This window comes from Scyliorhinus canicula, chromosome 14 (assembly GCF_902713615.1).
Source record: "Scyliorhinus canicula chromosome 14, sScyCan1.1, whole genome shotgun sequence".
Lineage (NCBI taxonomy): Eukaryota > Metazoa > Chordata > Chondrichthyes > Carcharhiniformes > Scyliorhinidae > Scyliorhinus > Scyliorhinus canicula.
The window spans coordinates 4,577,801-4,597,953 of NC_052159.1; the positions used below are offsets into that span (position 1 = coordinate 4,577,801).

The 20,153-nt window shown below is 49.1% G+C and overlaps 1 protein-coding gene across 6 annotated transcripts in view; it reads right to left on the minus strand.

The window, feature by feature from the left end:
• The window catches only part of xrra1 (X-ray radiation resistance associated 1), a 126,692-nt gene that overhangs the window by 34,261 nt on the left and 72,278 nt on the right, over nt 1–20,153 (minus strand). For all 6 annotated transcript variants that reach the window (XM_038817796.1, XM_038817793.1, XM_038817797.1 and 3 more), the window contains 2 exons: nt 10,916–11,041; nt 3,501–3,588 (listed from right to left, as the gene is read on the minus strand). In XM_038817796.1, the coding sequence (XP_038673724.1) occupies nt 3,501–3,588; nt 10,916–11,041 (214 nt within the window). The remainder of the gene's footprint in view (nt 1–3,500; nt 3,589–10,915; nt 11,042–20,153) is intronic.

Genomic DNA, 20,153 nt, shown 5'->3' on the forward strand with positions numbered 1-20,153 from the left:
TGGAGAAGTAGGCTGCAAGGGTTGGGCACACTGGATATGTGGAGCTTGTTCAAGGAACAGCTATTGCATGTTCTTGATAAGTACGTACCAGTCAGGCAGGGAGGAAGGGGTCGAGCGAGGGAACCGTGGTTTACCAAAGAAGTGGAATCTCTTGTTAAGAGGAAGAAGGAGGCCTATGTGAAGATGAGGCATGAAGTTTCAGTTGGGGCACTTGATAGTTACAAGGAAGCGAGGAAGGATCTAAAGAGAGAGCTGAGACGAGCAAGGAGGGGACATGAGAAGTCTTTGGCAGGTAGGATCAAGGAAAACCCAAAAGCTTTCTATAGGTATGTCAGGAATAAAAGAATGACTAGGGTAAGAGTAGGGCCAGTCAAGGACAGTGGTGGGAAGTTGTGTGTGGAGGCTGAGGAGATAAGCGAGATACTAAATGAATACTTTTCGTCAGTATTCACTCAAGAAAAAGATAATATTGTGGAGGAGAATGCTGAGACCCAGGCTATTAGAATAGATGGCATTGAGGTGCGTAGGGAAGAAGTGTTGGCAATTCTGGACAAGGTGAAAATAGATAAGTCCCCGGGGCCTGATGGGATTTATCCTAGAATTCTCTGGGAAGCCAGGGAAGAGATTGCTGAGCCTTTGGCTTTGATTTTTAGGTCATCATTGGCTACAGGAATAGTGCCAGAGGACTGGAGGATAGCAAACGTGGTCCCTTTGTTCAAGAAGGGGAGTAGAGATAACCCCGGTAACTATAGGCCGGTGAGCCTAACGTCTGTGGTGGGTAAGGTCTTGGAGAGGATTATAAAAGATACGATTTATAATCATCTAGATAGGAATAATATGATTAGGGATAGTCAGCATGGTTTTGTGAAGGGTAGGTCATGCCTCACAAACCTTATCGAGTTCTTTGAGAAGGTGACTGAACAGGTAGACGAGGGTAGAGCAGTTGATGTGGTGTATATGGATTTCAGTAAAGCGTTTGATAAGGTTCCCCACGTTCGGCTATTGCAGAAAATACGGAGGCTGGGGATTGAGGGTGATTTAGAGATGTGGATCAGAAATTGGCTAGTTGAAAGAAGACAGAGAGTGGTAGTTGATGGGAAATGTTCAGAATGGAGTTCAGTTACGAGTGGCGTACCACAAGGATCTGTTCTGGGGCGGAAGGATGTTGCAGGTTACAGAGGGACATAGATAAGCTGCAGACCTGGGCTGAGAGGTGGCAAATGGAGTTTAATGTGGAGAAGTGTGAGGTGATTCACTTTGGAAAGAATAACAGGAATGCGGAATATTTGGCTAATGGTAAAATTCTTGGTAGTGTGGATGAGCAGAGGGATCTCGGTGTCCATGTACATAGATCCCTGAAAGTTGCCACCCAGGTTGATAGGGTTGTGAAGAAGGCCTATGGTGTGTTGGCCTTTATTGGTAGAGGGATTGAGTTCCGGAGCCATGAGGTCATGTTGCAGTTGTACAAAACTCTAGTACGGCCACATTTGGAGTATTGTGTACAGTTCTGGTCGCCTCATTATATGAAGGACGTGGAAGCTTTGGAACGGGTGCAGAGGAGATTTACCAGGATGTTGCCTGGTATGGAGGGAAAATCTTATGAGGAAAGGCTGATGGACTTGAGGTTGTTTTCGTTAGAGAGAAGAAGGTTAAGAGGTGACTTAATAGAGGCATACAAAATGATCAGAGGGTTAGATAGGGTGGACAGCGAGAGCCTTCTCCCGCGGATGGAGGTGGCTAGCACGAGGGGACATAGCCTTAAATTGAGGGGTAATAGATATAAGACAGAGGTCAGAGGTGGGTTTTTTACGCAAAGAGTGGTGAGGGCCGTGGAATGCCCTACCTGCAACAGTAGTGAACTCGCCAACATTGAGGGCATTTAAAAATTTATTGGATAAGCATATGGATGATAAGGGCATAGTGTAGGTTAGATGGCCTTTAGCTTTTTTTCCATGTCGGTGCAACATCGAGGGCCGAAGGGCCTGTACTGCGCTGTATCGTTCTATGTTCTATGTTCTAAATACTGTTGGCATTACTTAGAAATTTGCCATTGATTTGAAAATTAGTTGTGTGGTTGATAGTGATGTAATTTCCATGAAACAGTTACAGAGTTTTTACAGCACAGAAAGAGGCCCTTCGGCCCATAATGTCTGGGCTTACCATCAAGCACCAAGCTATTCTAATCCCATTTTGCAGCATTTGGTCCGTGGCCTTGTACATTATGGCATTTCAAGCGCTCATCTAAATTCTTCTGGAATGTTGTGACGCTTCCGCCTCTACGACCCTTTCAGGCAGTGAGTTCCCGAGTCCCACCACCCTCTGAGTGAAAAGGTTTGCCCTCACATCCCCCAAAACCTCGTGCCCCTTACAGTAAATCTACGCTCCCTGGTTATTGACCCCTCCATAAAGGGGAAACATTTATTCCTATCCACCTTATCTATGCCTCTCATAATAATATACATTTCTTTAAAAAATATATATTTTATTGAGGTATTTGACAATTTTAATAAATAGAACATAGACAATGGCATCAAGATGGTAAAATAAACATTTCCCCCCATCTCAATCTTCACACACCTCAACCATACAACAACAATCCCCCCCCCCTCCCCCCTCCCCCCTTGGAATACTGCCCCCCTTGGAATACCGCATCTGCTGACATTTTAATTTTCCCCGAGAAAGTCGACGAACGGCTGCCACCTCCGGGTGAACCCTAACATTGACCCTCTTAAGGTGAACTTGATCTTCTCGAGGCTGAGAAACCCAGCCATGCCACTAACCCAGGTCTCTACACTCGGGGGCTTCGAGTCCCTCCACATTAACAAGATCCGTCTCCGGGCTACCAGGGAGGCAAAGGCCAAGACGTCGGCCTCTTTCGCCCCCTGGACTCCTGCATCTTCCGACACTCCAAAGATCGCTACCTCCGGACTCGGCACCACCTGTGTTTTTAGTGCCGGGGACATTGCCTTAGCGAAACCCTGCCAAAACCCGCTAAGCTTCGGGCATGCCCAAAACATGTGGACATGATTTGCTGGGCTTCCTGTGCACTTCGCACACCTGTCCTCTACCCCGAAGAACTTACTCATCCCAGCCACTGTCATGTATGCCCGGTGGGCTACCTTAAATTGTATCAGGCTAAGCCTGGCGCACGATGAGGAGGTATTAACCCTGCTTTGGGCATCCGCCCATAGACCCACCTCTATCTCTCCTCCTAGCTCGTCCTCCCACTTGCCCTTAAGCTCCTCCACCGGAGTTTCCTCCGCCTCCGAAAGCTCCTAGTAAATAAATAACATACATTTCAACGAGGTCCCCCCTCAGCCTTCTCTGCTCCAAGGAAAACAACCCCAGCCTATCCAGTCTCTCTCGACAGTTGATTATATCGATTTTCCATAGACAGTAGGGTAAGGATTGAAATTTCATGTCATGGTACTTGCTGTGCAACTGTGTGGAGATCCCATTAATACAAGAGGCTAAATAGTTTCAGCGTCAAGATTCAGTACCAGGGCACAAGAGAGGATTTTTGTAGATGGTCAATTTGATGAGTGCTGGAAAGAGACAAACAGCTAACAGTTCCTCGTCATCCGATATCTGCAACAGAAAATACATCAGCAAAGGAAGAGATCATCTGTAAAAAGTGCTCTTTTATTCCTCCTTCTAATTGAATCTGCTGGTTCTGACCCAGTGATTTCTAAGACTTAGCTTCAGATATTCATGTTGGATGATCATGACGAAAATTCCCTGATTCTGGAGTTGATGAGATTTCCATCTAGTCTTCCCCATCCTGCGACTGTGAGATATCATCATCTCAACTGAGCAGCTCTCTTCCTGCCTCAGGTTAGGAACAGAATGGGGTAGGGCAACTAAACTTGCATCTCAGAATGATACTGCATGTTTGAGTGCTGCTAGGGTCACTCAGCTCCAGAGGTGAGGTGAGAGTCACTGTCCTTGACATCAAGGCAGTATTTGACCGAGTATGGCATCAGGGAACCCTAGCTAAACTAGAGTCAATGGGACTCAGGGGGAAAGACATCTGTTGGCTAGTCATATCTATCACAAAGGAAGATGGTTGTGGTGGGTGGAGGTCAATCATCTCAGCTCTAGGACATCACTGCAGGGGTTCCTCAGGAGAGTGTCCGAGGCCGAACCATCTTCAGCTGCTTCATCAATGACCTCCCTTTCATCATAAGGTCAGAAGTGGAGGTGAGTCCACAAAAGATCAGCCATGATCTCATTGAATGCTGGAACAGCCTCGAGGGGCCAGATGGCCTACTCCTGCTCCTAGTTCTTGTGTTCTAAATGCAGATGTTTGCTGATATTTTAAAAATAAATTTAGAGTGCCCAATTATTTTTTTTCCTAATTAAGGGGCAATTTAGCGTGGCCAATCCGCCTACCCTGCACATCTTTGGGTTGTGGGGGTAAGACCCATGCAGATACGGGGCGAATGTGCAAACTCCACACGGACAGTGACCCAGGACCGGGATCGAACCCAGTTCCTCAGCACCGTAGGCAGCAGTGCTAACCGTTGCGCCACCATGCTGCTGGATGTTCACTGATGACTACATCAGTGTACTCCCTCCCCCCTCCCCCAATAGCAGCAGAGAGATGGAGGAACAGATTGGACGGCAGATCTCGGAAAAGTGCAGAAGTAACAGAGTTGTTATCATGGGTGACTTCAACTTCCCTTATATTGACTGGAACCTCCTTACTGCAAATGGTTTGGATGGAGCAGATTCTGTCAAGTGTGTACAGGAAGGATTCCTGACTCAATATGTAGATAGGCCGACTGGGGGGAGGCCATATTGGACTTGGTGCTAGGCAACAAACCAGGCCAGGTGTCAGATGTCTCGGTGGGAGAGCATTTTGGTGACCGTGACCACAACTCCTTGACCTTTACCATAGTCATGGAGAGGGATGGGAACAGACAGTATGGGAAGGTATTTAATTGGGGGAGGGGAAATTATACTGCTATTAGACAGGAGATGAGGAGCATAAAGTGGGAACAATTATTCTTGGGGAAATGCACAACAGTAATGTGGGGGTTGTTTAAGGAGCACTTGCTGCAAGTGCTGGATAGGTTTGTCCCACTGAGACAAGGAAGGAATGGTAAGGTGAAGGAGCCTTGTATGACAAGAGAAGTGGAGCTTCTAGTCAAGAGGAAGAAGGAAGCTTACGTAAGGTTGAGGAAGCAAGGATCTGACTCGGCTCTAGAGGGTTACAAGGTAGCTAGGAAGGAACTCCAAAATGGACTAAGAAGAGCTAGAAGGGGGCATGAAAAAGTCCTGGCGGGAAGGATTAGGGAAAACCCCAAGGCGTTCTACACTTATGTGAGAAATAAGAGGATGATCAGAGTGAGAGTAGGGCCAATCAGGGATAGTAGCGGGAACTTGTGCCTAGCGTCTGAGGAGATGGGGGAGGCCCCAAACGAATATATTGCTTCAGTATTCACTAGCGAGAGGGACCTTGTTGCTCATGAGAACAGTGTGAACCAGGTTAATAGACCCAAACAGGTTGATATTAAGAAGGAGGATGTGCTGGAAATTTTGAAAAGCATCAGCGTAGATAAGTCCCCTGGGCCTGAAGGGTTATACCCAAGGTTACTGTGGGAAGCGAGGGAGAAGATTGCTGCGCCGTTGTCGGATTGGAGGGAGGCAAATGTTGTTCCCCTGTTCAAGAAAGGGAATAGGGAAATCCCTGGGAATTGCAGACCCATCAGTCTTACGTCTGTGGTGAGCAAAATATTGGAACGGATTCTGAGAGATAGGATTTATGATCATTTAGAAAAACATAGTTTGATTAAAGGTAGTCAGCATGGCTTTGTGAGAGGCAGGTCATGCCTCACAAGCCTCATTGAATTCTTTGAGGATGTGACGAGACACACAGATGAAGGTCGGGCAGTGGATGTGGTGTATATGGATTTCAGTCAGGCATTTGATAGGTTCCCCATGGTAGGCTCATTCAGAAAGTTAGGGGGCATGGGATACAGGGAAATTTAGCTGTCTGGATACAGAATTGGCTGGCCGAAAGAAGACAGCGAGTGGTAGTGGATGGAAAGTATACCGCCTGGAGGTCGGTGACCAGTGGTGTCCCGCAAGGATCTGTTCTAGGACCTCTGCTCTTTGTGGTTTTTATAAATGACTTGGATGAGGAAGGGGAAGGGTGGGTTAGTACGTTTGCCGATGTCACGAAGGTTGGTGGAATTGTAGATAGTGTTGAGGGTTGTTGCAGGTTACAACAGGCCATTGACAGGGTGCAGAGCTGGGCTGAGAAGTGGCAGATGGAGTTCAATCTTGATAAATGTGAAGCGATTCATTTTGGAAGGTCAAATTTGAATTCTGAATACAGGGTTAAAGGCAGGATTCTCGGAAGTGTGGAGGAACAGAGGGATCTTGGGGTCCACGTACCTAGATCCCTCAGAGTTGCCACCGAGGTTGATAGGGTTGTTAAGAATGCGTATGGTGTGTTGGCTTTCATTAACAGGGGGATTGAGTTGAAGAGCTGTGAGGTTTTGCTGCAGCTTTATAAAACCCTGGTTAGACCACACTTGAAATATTGGGCGGGATTCTCCCAACGGGCGGCTAAGTGACCGTTTTACTCTGGCGTCGGCACCCGTTCTGGGACCCCATTCTGTGGCCCACAAGGGGCTAGGACGGCGCTGGAGCAGCCTTGAGCTGCCGGTCCTGGCCTGAACTCGGCGCTGCGGAGTACGCGCATGCGCAGTTGAGTCGGCGGCAACTAGCGCATGTGCAGTGACCTTCTTCCCCGCGGCGCCCCAGGCGCCAAATGGCACAGGGCTACAGGACCCAACACGGAGGAAAGGAGGCCGGGGGGGGGGGGGGGGGGGGGGGGCAGAGAGGCAGGCCTGCTGATCGGTGGGCCCCGATCGCAGGCCAGGCCACTATGGAGGCCCCTTCTGGGATCGGAACCCCCCCCCCAGAGGTCGGACCCCCTCCCCCCACCTCCCCAGGCCCTTCAACGCCGAGGTCATGCCGGCTCAGAGAATATTAGAACGGCGCCAGCGGGACTCGGCTTTTTGTTGACGGCCGCTCGGCCCATCCGGCCCAGAGAATTGGTGCCCTGGCCCGTGCCGGAGAGTCAGCGCATGCCCAACCGGCGCCTCGCAGACCACGCCGGCGCCAATGGAATTGCGTCCCGGCGTTGGGGCGGCGTGTCGCAATTCGCGCAGCGTGGTGCCGATTCTCCGACCCGGCGGGGGGTCAGAGAATTCCGCCCATTGTATCCAGTTCTGGTCGCCTCATTACAGGAAGCTTATAGGTGCTTTGACAAAGAGTCATCGGACTCGAAACATTAGCTCTTTTCTCTCCCTACAGATGCTGCCAGATCTGCTGAGATTTTCCAGCATTTTCTCTTTTTTTCATTATAGGAAGGATGTACATGCTTTGGAGAGGGTACAGAGGAGATTTACCAGGATGCTGCCTGGACTGGAGGGCATGTCTTATGAAGAAAGGTTGAGGGAGCGAGGGCTTTTCTCACTGGAGCGAAGAAGGCGGAGAGGTGACTTGATAGAGGTGTACAAGGTGATGACAGGCATGGATAGAGTTGATAGACAGAGACTTTTCCCCAGGGCGGAAATGGCTGTCACGAGGGGACATAATGTTAAGGTGATTGGAGGAAGGTATAGGGGAGATGTCAGAGGTAGGTTCTTTACACAGAGAGTGGTGGGTGTGTGGAATGCACTGCCAGCAGAGGTGGTGGAGTCAGAGTCATTAGGGACATTAAGCGACTCTTGGACAGGCACATGGACAGCAGTAAATTGAAGGGGTGTAGGTTAGGCTGATATTAGATTAGGATAAATGGTCGGCACACAACATCATGGGCCGAAGGGCCTGTACTGTGCTGCACTGTTCTATGTTCTCTGTTCTAATGTTTATCACCATTCGGAATTCCTCAGATAATAAAGCAGTCCATGTCCAAATGCATCAAGACCTGGACAATATCCAGCCTTGGGCTGACAAGTGGCAAGTTACATTCACGCCACACACAAGTGCCAGGCAATGACCACCTCCAGCAAGAGAGAATCTAACCATCACCCTTGACATTCAATGGCATTACTATCACTGAATCCCCACTATCAACATCCTGGGGTTACCATTGATCCGAAACTGAACTGCACTAGCCATATAAGCACAGTGGGTAGCACTGGTGCTTCACAGCTCCAGGGTTCCAGGTTCAATTCCCGGCTTGGGTCACTGTCTGTGTGGAGTCTGCACGTTCTCCCCGTGTCTGCGTGGGTTTCCTCCGGGTGCTCCGGTTTCCTCCCACAAGTCCTGAAAGACGTGCTGTTAGGTAATTTGGACATTCTGAATTCTCCCTCTGTGTACCCGAACAGGAGCCGGAATGTGGCGACTAGGGGCTTTTCACAGTAACTTCATTGCAGTGTTAATGTAAGCTGTCGTGGAAATTACATTAAAGACAAATTCTTCGAGCTTTGATTCAGAAAATTTATTTGACATAGATATTTGCGGAGAGGGTCGCAAATGACCTAATGTCCTTTAGCCCCCCCCCAAAACATACAATTATATATTTCCTCAGATCAGGATCACCACAACTACCTCTATGTCCACCACTGCCTGATTACGATGGCAAAAAGGCAAGGCTTTATATCTTAATATATGAAGCATTCGGAATAAGGTAGATGAACTGACTGCAAAGCGAGGTCAGTGGATATGATCTCACAGCAATTATGGAAACATGGTGACAAGGAGATCAAAACAATAAAAAATAAATAATTTGAAAAAACAAGGATATCAAAACTGGGAACTCAATATTCAGGGATATTTGACCTTTTGGAAGGAAAGGGGGGAAGGAAAAGGTGGTGGGGTAGCACAGTTAATAAGAGATGAAATGCGAACCATACCCACATGTTCTGGGCGTGTCCGGCATTGGAGGGGTTCTGGAAGGGGGTGGCGGGGACCCTGTCCAAGGTGATCGGCTCCAGGGTGGAACCGGGCTGGGAGCTCGTGATCTTTGGGGTAGCATCAGAGCCGGGATTGCAGGAGGCGAGAGAGGCCGGCATTCTGGCCTTTGCATCTCTAGTAGCCCGGCGTAGGATTCTTTTACAGTGGAGGGATGCGAGGCCCCCCGAGCCCGGAGACCTGGATCAGTGACATGCCCGGGATCATCAGGTTGGAGAAGGTCAAGTTTGCCCTGAGGGGGTCGGTACAAGGGTTCTTCCGGCGGTGGCAGCCCTTTCTCGATTTTATGGCGGAGGGTTAGAGGGTGGTCAATCTCAGCAGCAACCCGGGGGGGGGGGGGGGGGGGGGGGGGGGGGGGAGGAGGAGGGGGGGGGGTAAGGGGGAGGGGGTTAGGGATCCATTAAGGGGGTTTGTTTTTGCGACTGTTTGTCTGCTACTTTCTTGTTTTTTTGTATTGTTATTAATTTATTGCTTTGTATTGGGGGGGGCGGGGTGTTCTTTCTGTTTATTTTTATACTCTGTTTATTTTATTGTTGGGAGAAAATTTGTAGTTGAAAAATTTGAATAAAAATTATTTAAACAAAATAAGAGATGAAATGAAGACAGTTATGAGGCACGATCTAGACTTGAATGATGCATTTGGGTGGAGGTAAAATTGGTAGGAGTAGTGTTTCAGCCCCCAAACAGTAGCCACACTATTAAAGGGAATAAATCAACAAATAATAGGAACATGCAGAAATAAAAAAGCAATAATTATGGGTAATTTTAATATTTGTGTTATAATAATCTTTATTGTCACAAGTAGGCTTACATTAACACTGCAATGAAGTTACTGTGAAAAGTCCCGAGTCGCCACATTCCGGCGCCTGTTCGGGTACACAGAGGGAGAGTTCAGAATGTCCAATTCACCCAACATCACGTCTTTCAGGACTTGTAGAAGGAAACCGGAGCACCCGGAGTAAACCCACACAGACTCCCACCCGGAGAACGCGCAGACTCCGCACAGACAGTGACCCAAGTCGGGAATCGAACCTGGGACCCTGGAGCTGTGAAGCAACAGTGCTATCCACTGTGCTACCGTTAAGTTGGATAGGGTAGACATGACAACAAATTCATAGAGTGCATTAGGGATAGTTTCCTAGAGCAATATGTCATGGAGCCAACCAGGGAAGAGGCTATCTTGGAACTGGTAATGGGTAGTGAGGCAGGTTTAATAAACGACCTCAGAGGAAAAGATTCCCTAGCAAGTAGTGATCATAACTTTTTTTAAATAAATTTAGAGTGCCCAATTATTTTTTTCCAATTAAGGGGAAGTGGTAAATGTGTTGTATTTGGACTTGGAGAAGGCGTTCAACAAGGTACTTCACAAAAGGTTAAGACAAAAAATAAGAGCCCATGGTGCTGGAGGTAGTATGTTGGCAAGGATAGAGAATTGGCTAATGGGCAGGAAACAGCGAGTCGGGATAGGTAGTTCTTTTTCTGGTTGGTGACCTGTAACTAGTGGGGTCCCTCAACGATCAGTGTTGGGAGTGTAACTGTTTACAATATATGTGAATGACTTGGAGGAAGGAAGCAAATATACTGTAGCCAAATTTGCACACAGCACAAAAATAGGTGGAAAGACAAGTTGTGAGATATTGATAGGTTAAGTAAGTTGGCAAATGGAGTCTATTGTCAGACAAAGTGAAGTTGTTCATTTTGGAGGGGAGAACAAAAGAACAGTATTATTTAAACGGAGAAAAGCTGAACACAAAGAGACTTTGGCGGCGGCGGCGGGGGGGGGGGGGGGGGGGGGGGCTCCGGTACCGTGCAGCAGCACTACAACCCCTGCCCATCACCGTTTGGTCTGGAACAACCTGCCCGAGGCAAAATCGTGGATCTGACTGTAATCCTCACCATTCCACAGGTGTGCAATTTGGTAAGTGGGGGAAAGCAGGAGGATGAATCGGGGTGAGAAGGTGGTTGAAGTGGAATCAGTTACCTGATTTTTTGCGAGGCTGAGGTGTCTCAGCTCTGAGAATGGAGGCAGAAACTCATTCTTCTGTTTCAGAAAACACATTGGTTTCACTTTGGGAGGCTCCAGCAAATCTTCCAAAGTTATTCCTCCCTGAAACAGAGGAACGGTCAAGTTAAGCATAATTTTTCAATTTAGTTGGAACATTTCCTGACAAATCAGCATTACACTACATGAACCATTCCTAGTTGAACTCAATTCCGCCTTCCTAATGGGAGCTCGAAAAGGATCAGGGCTGCAACCAGATTGTCAAACCTGTTCTCCATGGTCAGAGCTGGGATGATCAGGTTAATAAAATAATGAAAAATAACCCCTTATACATATAAATATAGATACCTATATTCACATACCAACGACTCCTTCATGAATTTGTAAACCTTCCATCTTCACTGTTTACATAATCTTATTTTTGTTTTCCAATGCCTCCATGGCCTGGCCCCTCCCTATCACTGTATTCGCTTCCAGTTCTACAACCCTCCGTGATCTCTGTGCTCCTCCAATACAGTATCCCTGGTTTTCATCACTGCACCATTGGCATTCCCTCTGGCATTCCCTTCCCCCTTAAGGCATTCCTTAAAATGAAGCACTTTGAGGACAGCAAGGTGGCGCAGTGGTTAGCACTGCTGCCTCACGGCGCGGAGGTCCCAGGTTCAATCCCGGCTCGAGGTCACTGTCCGTGTGGAGTCTGCACATTATACATAGACCATACAGTGCAGAAGGAGGCCATTCAGCCCATCAAGTCTGCACCGACCCACTTAAGCCCTCACCTCCACCCTATCCCAGTAACCCTTCCTGACCTTTTTTGGTCACTAAGGGCAATTTATCATGGCCAATCCACCTAACCTGCACACCTGGACTGTGGGAGGAAACCGGAGCACCCGGAGGAAACCCACGCAGACACGGGGAGAACATGCAGACTCCGCACAGACAGTGACCCAGTGGGGAATCGAACCTGGGACCCTGGCGCTATGAAGCCACAGTGCTATCCACTGTGCTACCGTGCCGCCCAAACACTACTCCAAATGCTGCTCTCCCCGTGTTTGTGTGGGTTTCGCCCCCACAACCCAAAGATTTGCAGGGTAGGTGGATTGGCCATGCTAAATTGCCCTTAATTGGAACAAATGGGTACTCTAATTTTTTTTTTAAATGTAGCACTTTGAACTAGCCTTTCATCTACCAGTATACAGATCTCATATGTTCCACTGTCAAATTTTATTTGATAAAACGATCTGTGAGGCGCTCTGGGTCATTTTGAAGGCACTATTTAAATGCAAGTTTTGTAGTAGTATATAGTCAGACAGCATTTATGATGCAGAAAAACAATCCAAGACACTTCAGAGTGTTATCATCCCAGTTGGCGTTACTACTGATGGGAAAGCTCCCAGAATGGAACCCTAGTCAAAAAATCATAGCATAGTTCGCACATTTGCGGTTCACGCATTTGCGGACCCTGAGGATGACCTAGAGGAGGGCGCAGAAGGATGGGTGAGTAAATTTGCAGACGACACTAAAGTCGGTGGAGTTGTAGACAGTGCAGAAGGATGTTGCAGGTTACAGAGGGACATAGATAAGCTGCAGAGCTGGGCTGAGAGGTGGCAAATGGAGTTTAATGTAGAGAAGTGTGAGGTGATTCACTTTGGAAAGAATAACAGGAATGCGGAATATTTGGCTAATGGTAAAATTCTTGGTAGTGTGGATGAGCAGAGGGATCTCGGTGTCCATGTACATAGATCCCTGAAAGTTGCCACCCAGGTTGATAGGGTTGTGAAGAAGGTCTATGGTGTGTTGGCCTTTATTGGTAGAGGGATTGAGTTCCGGAGCCATGAGGTCATGTTGCAGTTGTACAAAACTCTAGTACGGCCGTATTTGGAGTATTGCGTACAGTTCTGGTCGCCTCATTATAGGAAGGACGTGGAAGCTTTGGAACGGGTGCAGAGGAGATTTACCAGGATGTTGCCTGGTATGGAGGGAAGATCTTATGAGGAAAGGCTGATGGATTTGAGGTTGTTTTCGTTAGAGAGAAGAAGGTTAAGAGGTGACTTAATAGAGGCATACAAAATGATCAGAGGATTAGATAGGGTGGACAGTGAGAGCCTTCTCCCGCGGATGGAGGTGGCTAGCATGAGGGGACATAGCCTTAAATTGAGGGGTAATAGATATAGGACAGAGGTCAGAGGTGGGTTTTTTACGCAAAGAGTGGTGAGGCCGTGGTATGCCCTACCTGTAACAGTAGTGCACTCGCCAACATTGAGGGCATTTAAAAATTTATTAGATAAGCATATGGATGATAAGGGCATAGTGTAGGTTAGATGGCCTTTAGATTTTTTCCATGTCGGTGCAACATCGAGGGCCGAAGGGCCTGTACTGCGCTGTATCGTTCTATGTTCTATGAGGGCGGACGTAATTATGTTGCAGGAGACACATCTGAAAGTGTCTGACCAGACCAGGCTAAGGAAGGGCTGGATTAGCCAGGTCTTCCACTCGGACTTGGACTCGAAGTCCAGGGAGGTGGCAATCATGATCAACAAGCGGGTGCAATTTGAGGCGGAGGGCATAGCCGCAGACAGGGGGGGCAGATACCTGATGGTACGGGGCAGACTGGAGGGGAGAAGAGTGGTGCTGGTGAATATATATGCCCCGAACTGGGACGACGTGGACTTTATTAAAAGAGTGCTGAGGAAGATCCCGGACCTGGACTCTCGTAGGCTAATAATGGGGGGGGGACTTTAACATGTTGGTAAAATTGTTGGTAAAATTCTAGACTCGATCGTTAAGGATGAGATTTCTAAACTCTTGGAAGAGCAGGGTCGGATTAGAACAAGTCAACATGGATTTAGTAAGGGGAGGTCATGCCTGACGAAACTGTTAGAATTCTTTGAGGAGGTGACAAGTAGGTTAGACCAGGGAAACCCAGTGGATGTGGTCTATCTGGATTTCCAAAAGGCCTTTGATAAGGTGCCACACAGGAGGCTGCTGAGTAAGGTGAGGGCCCATGGTGTTCGAGGTGAGCTACTGGCATGGGTTGAGGATTGGCTGTCTGACAGAAGGCAGAGAGTTGGGATAAAAGGTTCTTTTTCGGAATGGCAGCCGGTGACCAGCGGTGTCCCACAGGGTTCAGTGTTGGGGCCGCAGCTGTTCACCATATATATTAATGATCTGGATGAAAGGACTGGGGGCATTCTAGCGAAGTTTGCCGATGATACAAAGTTAGGTGGTCAGGCAGGTAGTGCTGAGGAAGTGGGGAGGCTGCAGAAGGATCTAGACAGTTTGGGAGAGTGGTGCAGGAAATGGCTGATGCAATTCAACGTGAGAAAATGTGAGGTCTTGCACTTTGGAAAAAAGAATCCAAGCATAGACTACTTTCTAAACGGTGAGAAAATTCATAATGCCAAAGTACAAAGGGATCTGGGAGTGCTAGTCGAGGATTCCCTAAAGGTAAACATGCAGGTTGAATCTGTGATTAAGAAAGCGAATGCAATGTTGTCATTTATCTCAAGAGGGTTGGAATATAAAAGCAGCGATGTGCTACTGAGCCTTTATAAGGCTCTGGTTAGGCCCCATTTGGAGTACTGTGTCCAGTTTTGGGCCCCACATCTCAGGAAGGACATACTGGCACTGGAGCGTGTCCAGCGGAGATTCACACGGATGATCCCTGGAATAGCGGGTCTAACATATGATGAACTGCTGAGGATCCTGGGATTGTATTCATTGGAGTTTAGAAGGTTAAGGGGAGATCTAATAGAAACTTACAAGATAATACATGGCTTAGAAAGGGTGGACGCAAAGAAACTGTTTCCGTTAGGCGAGGAGACGAGGACCCGTGGGCACAGCCTTAGAATTAGAGGGGGTAAATTCAGAACAGAAATGCGGAGACATTTCTTCAGCCAGAGAGTGGTGGGCCTGTGGAATTCATTGCCGCGGAGTGCAGTGGAGGCCGGGACGCTAAATGGCTTCAAGGCAGAGATAGATAAATTCTTGATGTCGCGAGGAATTAAGGGCTACGGGGAGAATGCTGGTAGGTGGAATTGAAATGCCCATCAGCCATGATTGAATGGCGGAGTGGACTCGATGGGCCGAATGGCCTTACTTCCACTCCTATGTCTTATGGTCTTATGGTCTTATGGTCCTTGACCCGGCTTTGGATCAGTCGTGTCCCAGAACAGGTAGACGCCCAGCAATGGCAAGGGAGCTGAAAGGGCTTATGGAGCAAATGGGGGCAGTGGACCCCTGGAGAGCCAGACAGCCGACGGGAAGGGGCTACTCGTTTTACTCGCACGTCCATAAAGTATATTCTAGGATAGACTTCTTTGTCCTAAGCAGGGACTGTATAGGGGAGGTAAAGAACACGGAATATTCAGCAATCACTATCTCGGACCATGCCCCGCACTGGGTAGACCTGCAGGTCGGAGGGGCGAATCACCAATGCCCACAATGGAGGCTAGACGTGGGACTGTTGTCGGAGGAGGGGATCTGTGAGAGGCTTCGGAGGTGTATCCAAAACTACTTAGAACATAGAACATAGAACAGTACAGCACAGAACAGGCCCTTCGGCCCTCAATGTTGTGCCGAGCCATGATCACCCTACTCAAACCCACGTATCCACCCTATACCCGTAACCCAACAACCCCCCCCCCCTTAACCTTACTTTAATTAGGACACTACGGGCAATTTAGCGTGGCCAATCCACCTAACCCGCACATCTTTGGACTGTGGGAGGAAACCGGAGCACCCGGAGGAAACCCACGCACACAGGGGGAGGATGTGCAGACTCCACACAGACAGTGACCCGGCCGGGAATCGAACCTGGGACCCTGGAGCTGTGAAGCATTTATGCTAACCACCATGCTACCCTGCTGCCCCTTGCAGTCACTTGCAGGTCACTTGCACTTGCAGGTGAATGATACGGGGGAGGTCTCAGCGGCGACCCTGTGGGAGGCGCTAAAGGCAGTAGTGCGGGGAGAGTTGATCTCAATAGGGGCCCACAGGGCCAAGGCGGACTGGGCAGAGATGGACAGATTGGTTAGGGAAATGTGTCGGATAGACGAGGAACACGCGGAGTCCCCGGGGGAGGATTTACTCAGGGAGAGGCAGAGACTACAGGCGGAACTGGGGGCGCTATCCACAAGTAGGGCTGTGGAACAGCTTAGGAAGGCGAGGGGTGTGGTGTACGAGCATGGGGAAAAGGCTAGCAGATTGTTAGCGCAGCAACTCAGGAAGAGGGAGGCGGCCAGGGAAATAAGTAGAGTGATGGATGGGGAGGGGTGCAGAGTGGAGGACCCGGCAGGATTGAATAAGGTATTCCGGGACTTCTATCGCAAGCTGTACACTTCGGAGCCTCCGGAAGAACCGGAGGAGATGAAAAGGTTTCTGGACGGGTTAACCTTCCCAACAGTAGGTGGGGGGCGAGTGGATGAGCTGGGGGCATCGATTAGAGTGGAGGAGGTATTGGGGGGCGTAAAGGCCATGCAGTCGGGGAAAGCCCTGGGGCCGGATGGATACCCAGTAGAGTTTTATAAGAAGTTCTCTGAGTTAGTGGGTCCGGTCTTGGCGAGGGTTTTTAGTGAGGCAAGGGACAGAGGGACCCTGCCGCCGACGATGTCGCAAGCCACCATATCACTGATATTGAAGTGGGGTAAGGACCCAGAAGCGTGCGGGTCATACAGGCTAATCTCCCTGATCAATGTAGATGCCAAGCTCCTGGCAAAGGTACTGGCGATTAGAATTGAGGACTGCGTACCGGAGGTGATTGGGGATGACCAAACTGGGTTCGTGAAGGGCAGGCAGCTGTCGGCCAACTTGAGAAGATTACTCAATGTGATAATGATGCCCCCGATGGGCAAGGAGGTGGAGGTAGTGGTGACGATGGATGCCGAGAAGGCCTTCGACCGGGTGGAGTGGGGCTATCTATGGGAGGTGCTCGGAAGGTTTGGGTTCGGGAGGGACTGGTGAATTGGATCAAGCTATTATATCAGGCCCCAAAGGCCAGCGTCAGGACAAACAGAGAAGTGTCAGAGTATTTTAGACTATACCGTGGGACCAGACAGGGCTGTCCACACTCCCTGCTGCTGTTTGCGCTGGCCATAGAGCCGCTGGCGATTGCGCTGAGAGCCGCAAAGGGATGGAAGGGGATGGTTAGATGTAGCCACCGAAGTTGGCCATTCCCTCAATACAAAATGGAGGAACACAAAGCTTGCAGGTTAAAATGGACAATGTTTGCAGCACAAGCAGGCTGCACCAAGCCAATGTGTATTCTGTCTGCTAAGAGAGCAGACAGCACCGAAACGAACATTCCGCATACTAATGAGGCAATCTCTGGGATAGTTAACATTGCAATGGAACGATCCCTGGGACAATGGACACAAATAGAGAAGTGATTGCAACAGTGTATGGGAAACCAGACACCCCGGCACCAGCAGGATTCGAAAACAAAGTACCTGAAGGCCCGTCCAATAGCCGAGAGACAGCCTCAGTATTGGGGGGATTCAAACAAATCGATTGGGAAGAGACCCAATCGATTCCCAGCAGGTGAAGGGGCCACCCAAAAGGGGGCGAAGCCTAGGACCTATAAAAGACAGGTCCCAAACTTAGTTCGTTCTTCTTAACCAGCCCTCCTCTCTGGACCAGCATCTCGACCAGCTTTTGCCAAAGAAGATATTGACCGAGAGGGAGGAGAGGTTTGGGACAGCAGCCGCCAGCAAGTAAGTGTCTCACAACGATCGCTACCAGAGATAGACACTCCTGACCCCTTTTTAAACCCGTACCAACCTGAAGTCTGCAGACCAGAGCAGAGCAAGAGGCCTTGTCCCCTGATCCGGCAGTTCCCTTTGAGATAAGTATTGGTTTATTTAGCGGTAGGAATAGTTTAATCCTCTTAGCGTGTGCATGAGTATTATAATTGTATTATAATAAACTCAGTTGTTTGAACTTACTAATTGGTGTATGGTTTTATTGCTTTGAACTTGACCTTGAATCTTGTGGCGGTATCTTAACGATACCTGACGACTCCAGAGCTAAGTAACGAAACAGAGCCAAATCGAGTGTTAAGCACACTCACCCAGAACGTGCAACATAGGGGCGGGGTGGAACACAGGGTCTCTCTTTATGCGGACGACCTGCTCCTGTACGTGTCGGACCCATTGGCCGGGATGGGAAGTATACTGGAAACATTGAGGAAGTTCGGCCAGTTCTCAGGGTATAAATTAAATATGGCCAAGAGTGAAATGTTTGTGGTACAGGCAATGGGCCACGAGAACAGATTGAGAGGGCTACCATTTAGGCTGGTTGAGGAAAGTTTTCGGTACATGGGGATCCAAGTGGCGCGAGACTGGGGCTGGCTGCACAAGTTAAATTTGGCCAGGATGGTGGAACAAATGAAGGGGGAGTTTCGGAGATGGGACGCACTCCCGCTGTCGCTGGCAGGGAGGGTGCAGACTGTAAAGATGACAATCCTCCCTAGATTGCTGTTCATTTTTTAGTGCCTCCCGATCTTTATCCCACAGTCCTTCTTCAAAAGGGTTAACAGGATGATCATGAGCTTTGTCTGGGCGGGAAAATCCCTGCGGGTGAAGAAGGCGATGTTGGAGAGGAACCGCAGCGAGGGAGGGCTGGCTTTGCCGAGTCTGATTAACTACTACTGGGCGGCTAATATCGCTATGATAAGGAAGTGGATGGTGGGTATGGGGTCTATCTGGGAGCGGGTGGAGGCGGCTTCGTGCAGGGGCTCCAGCTTGGCAGCCCTGGTCACGGCTCCTCTACCGCTGCCGCCGGCCAAGTACACCACCAGCCCGGTAGTGGTGGTGACCCTGCGGATATGGGGCCAGTGGAGGAGGCATGTAGGGGAGGTGGGGGCGTCTGTCTGGGCGCCAATCTGCGACAACCATCGGTTTGCCCCCGGGGGTATGGGTGGGGGGTTTCGAGCATGGCGGCGGGCGGGGGTGGGGAGGGTGGGCGATATGTTCCTGGAAGGGACCTTTGCGAGTTTGAGGAGCTTGGAGGAGAAATTTGGTCTGGTAAGGGGAAACGATTTCAGGTACCTACAGTTGCGGGACTTTGTCCGTAGACAGGTCCCATCTTTCCCACGCCTCCCGCCAATGGGGATCCAAGACAGTATAGTCTCTAGGGGGGGAAGGAGAGGAGGGTAGAGTCTCTGATATTTATAAGGTGCTCATGAAGGGGGAAGGGTCCCAGACGGAGAAACTAAGACTCAAATGGGAGGAGGAGCTAGGCGGGGAAATGGAGGACGGGCTGTGGGCAGAGGCCCTGAGTAGGGTAAATTCGACCGCGACATGTGCCAGGCTCGGGCTGATTCAATTTAAGGTCGTTCACATGACGGTGGCCCGGATGAGCAAATTCTTTGGGGTAGAGGACAAATGCGCTAGGTGCGCAGGAGGACCAGCGAACCACGCACACATGTTTTGGACATGCCCGATGCTTAGGGGGTACTGGGAGGGATTTGCAGGGATCATGTCCCGGGTACTATGGGTCCGGCGGTGGCAACTTTTGGGGTTTCGGAAGACCCGGAAGTCCAAGGTGAGAAAGAGGCCGATGTTTTGGCCTTTGCTTCCCTGATAGCCTGGCGACGAATATTATTGGCATGGAGGGACTCAAAGCCCCCGAAGACTGAGTTGTGGCTTTCGGACATGTCGAGTTTTCTGGGGATGGAAAAAATTAAGTTCGCCTTGAGGGGATCTGTACAGGGGTTCGCCCGAAGGTGGCAACCATTCATCGACTTCTTTGCGGGAGAGTGAGCGTCAGTGGGGGGGGGGGGGTTAGAGTAGAGTAGAGTAGGAGGGAAAATATGGCAGGTAGTACCGGTGGGAGAGGAGCGGGCCTGTGCAGTATGTTATGATTGAAGTATTGAATGTACGTGGATGTTTGCACATTTTTGCCTTTTTGCTTTCTTTTTGTTGATGTCTGTAATTGTTTACAATGCCGAAAAATACCTCAATAAAATTGTTTGTTAAAAAAAAAATCGTAGCATTTTACTTTCAAGAAAATGTGGACAGAGTCACGGAAATGTAAATTTTTTTTAACAAGAAAAAATACATTTATTAAACATGAAAAGTTTGATGATACAACATTCCTTTACTCCCCTCTTAGCTTCACATATGTATGCAGTTTTCAAAAATAATACCCCACTCTGAAACCAAATGGCCGGCGGGGTGACTGGAAGACTTTAAGAATATCGTGTTCTAAGTATTAGGCA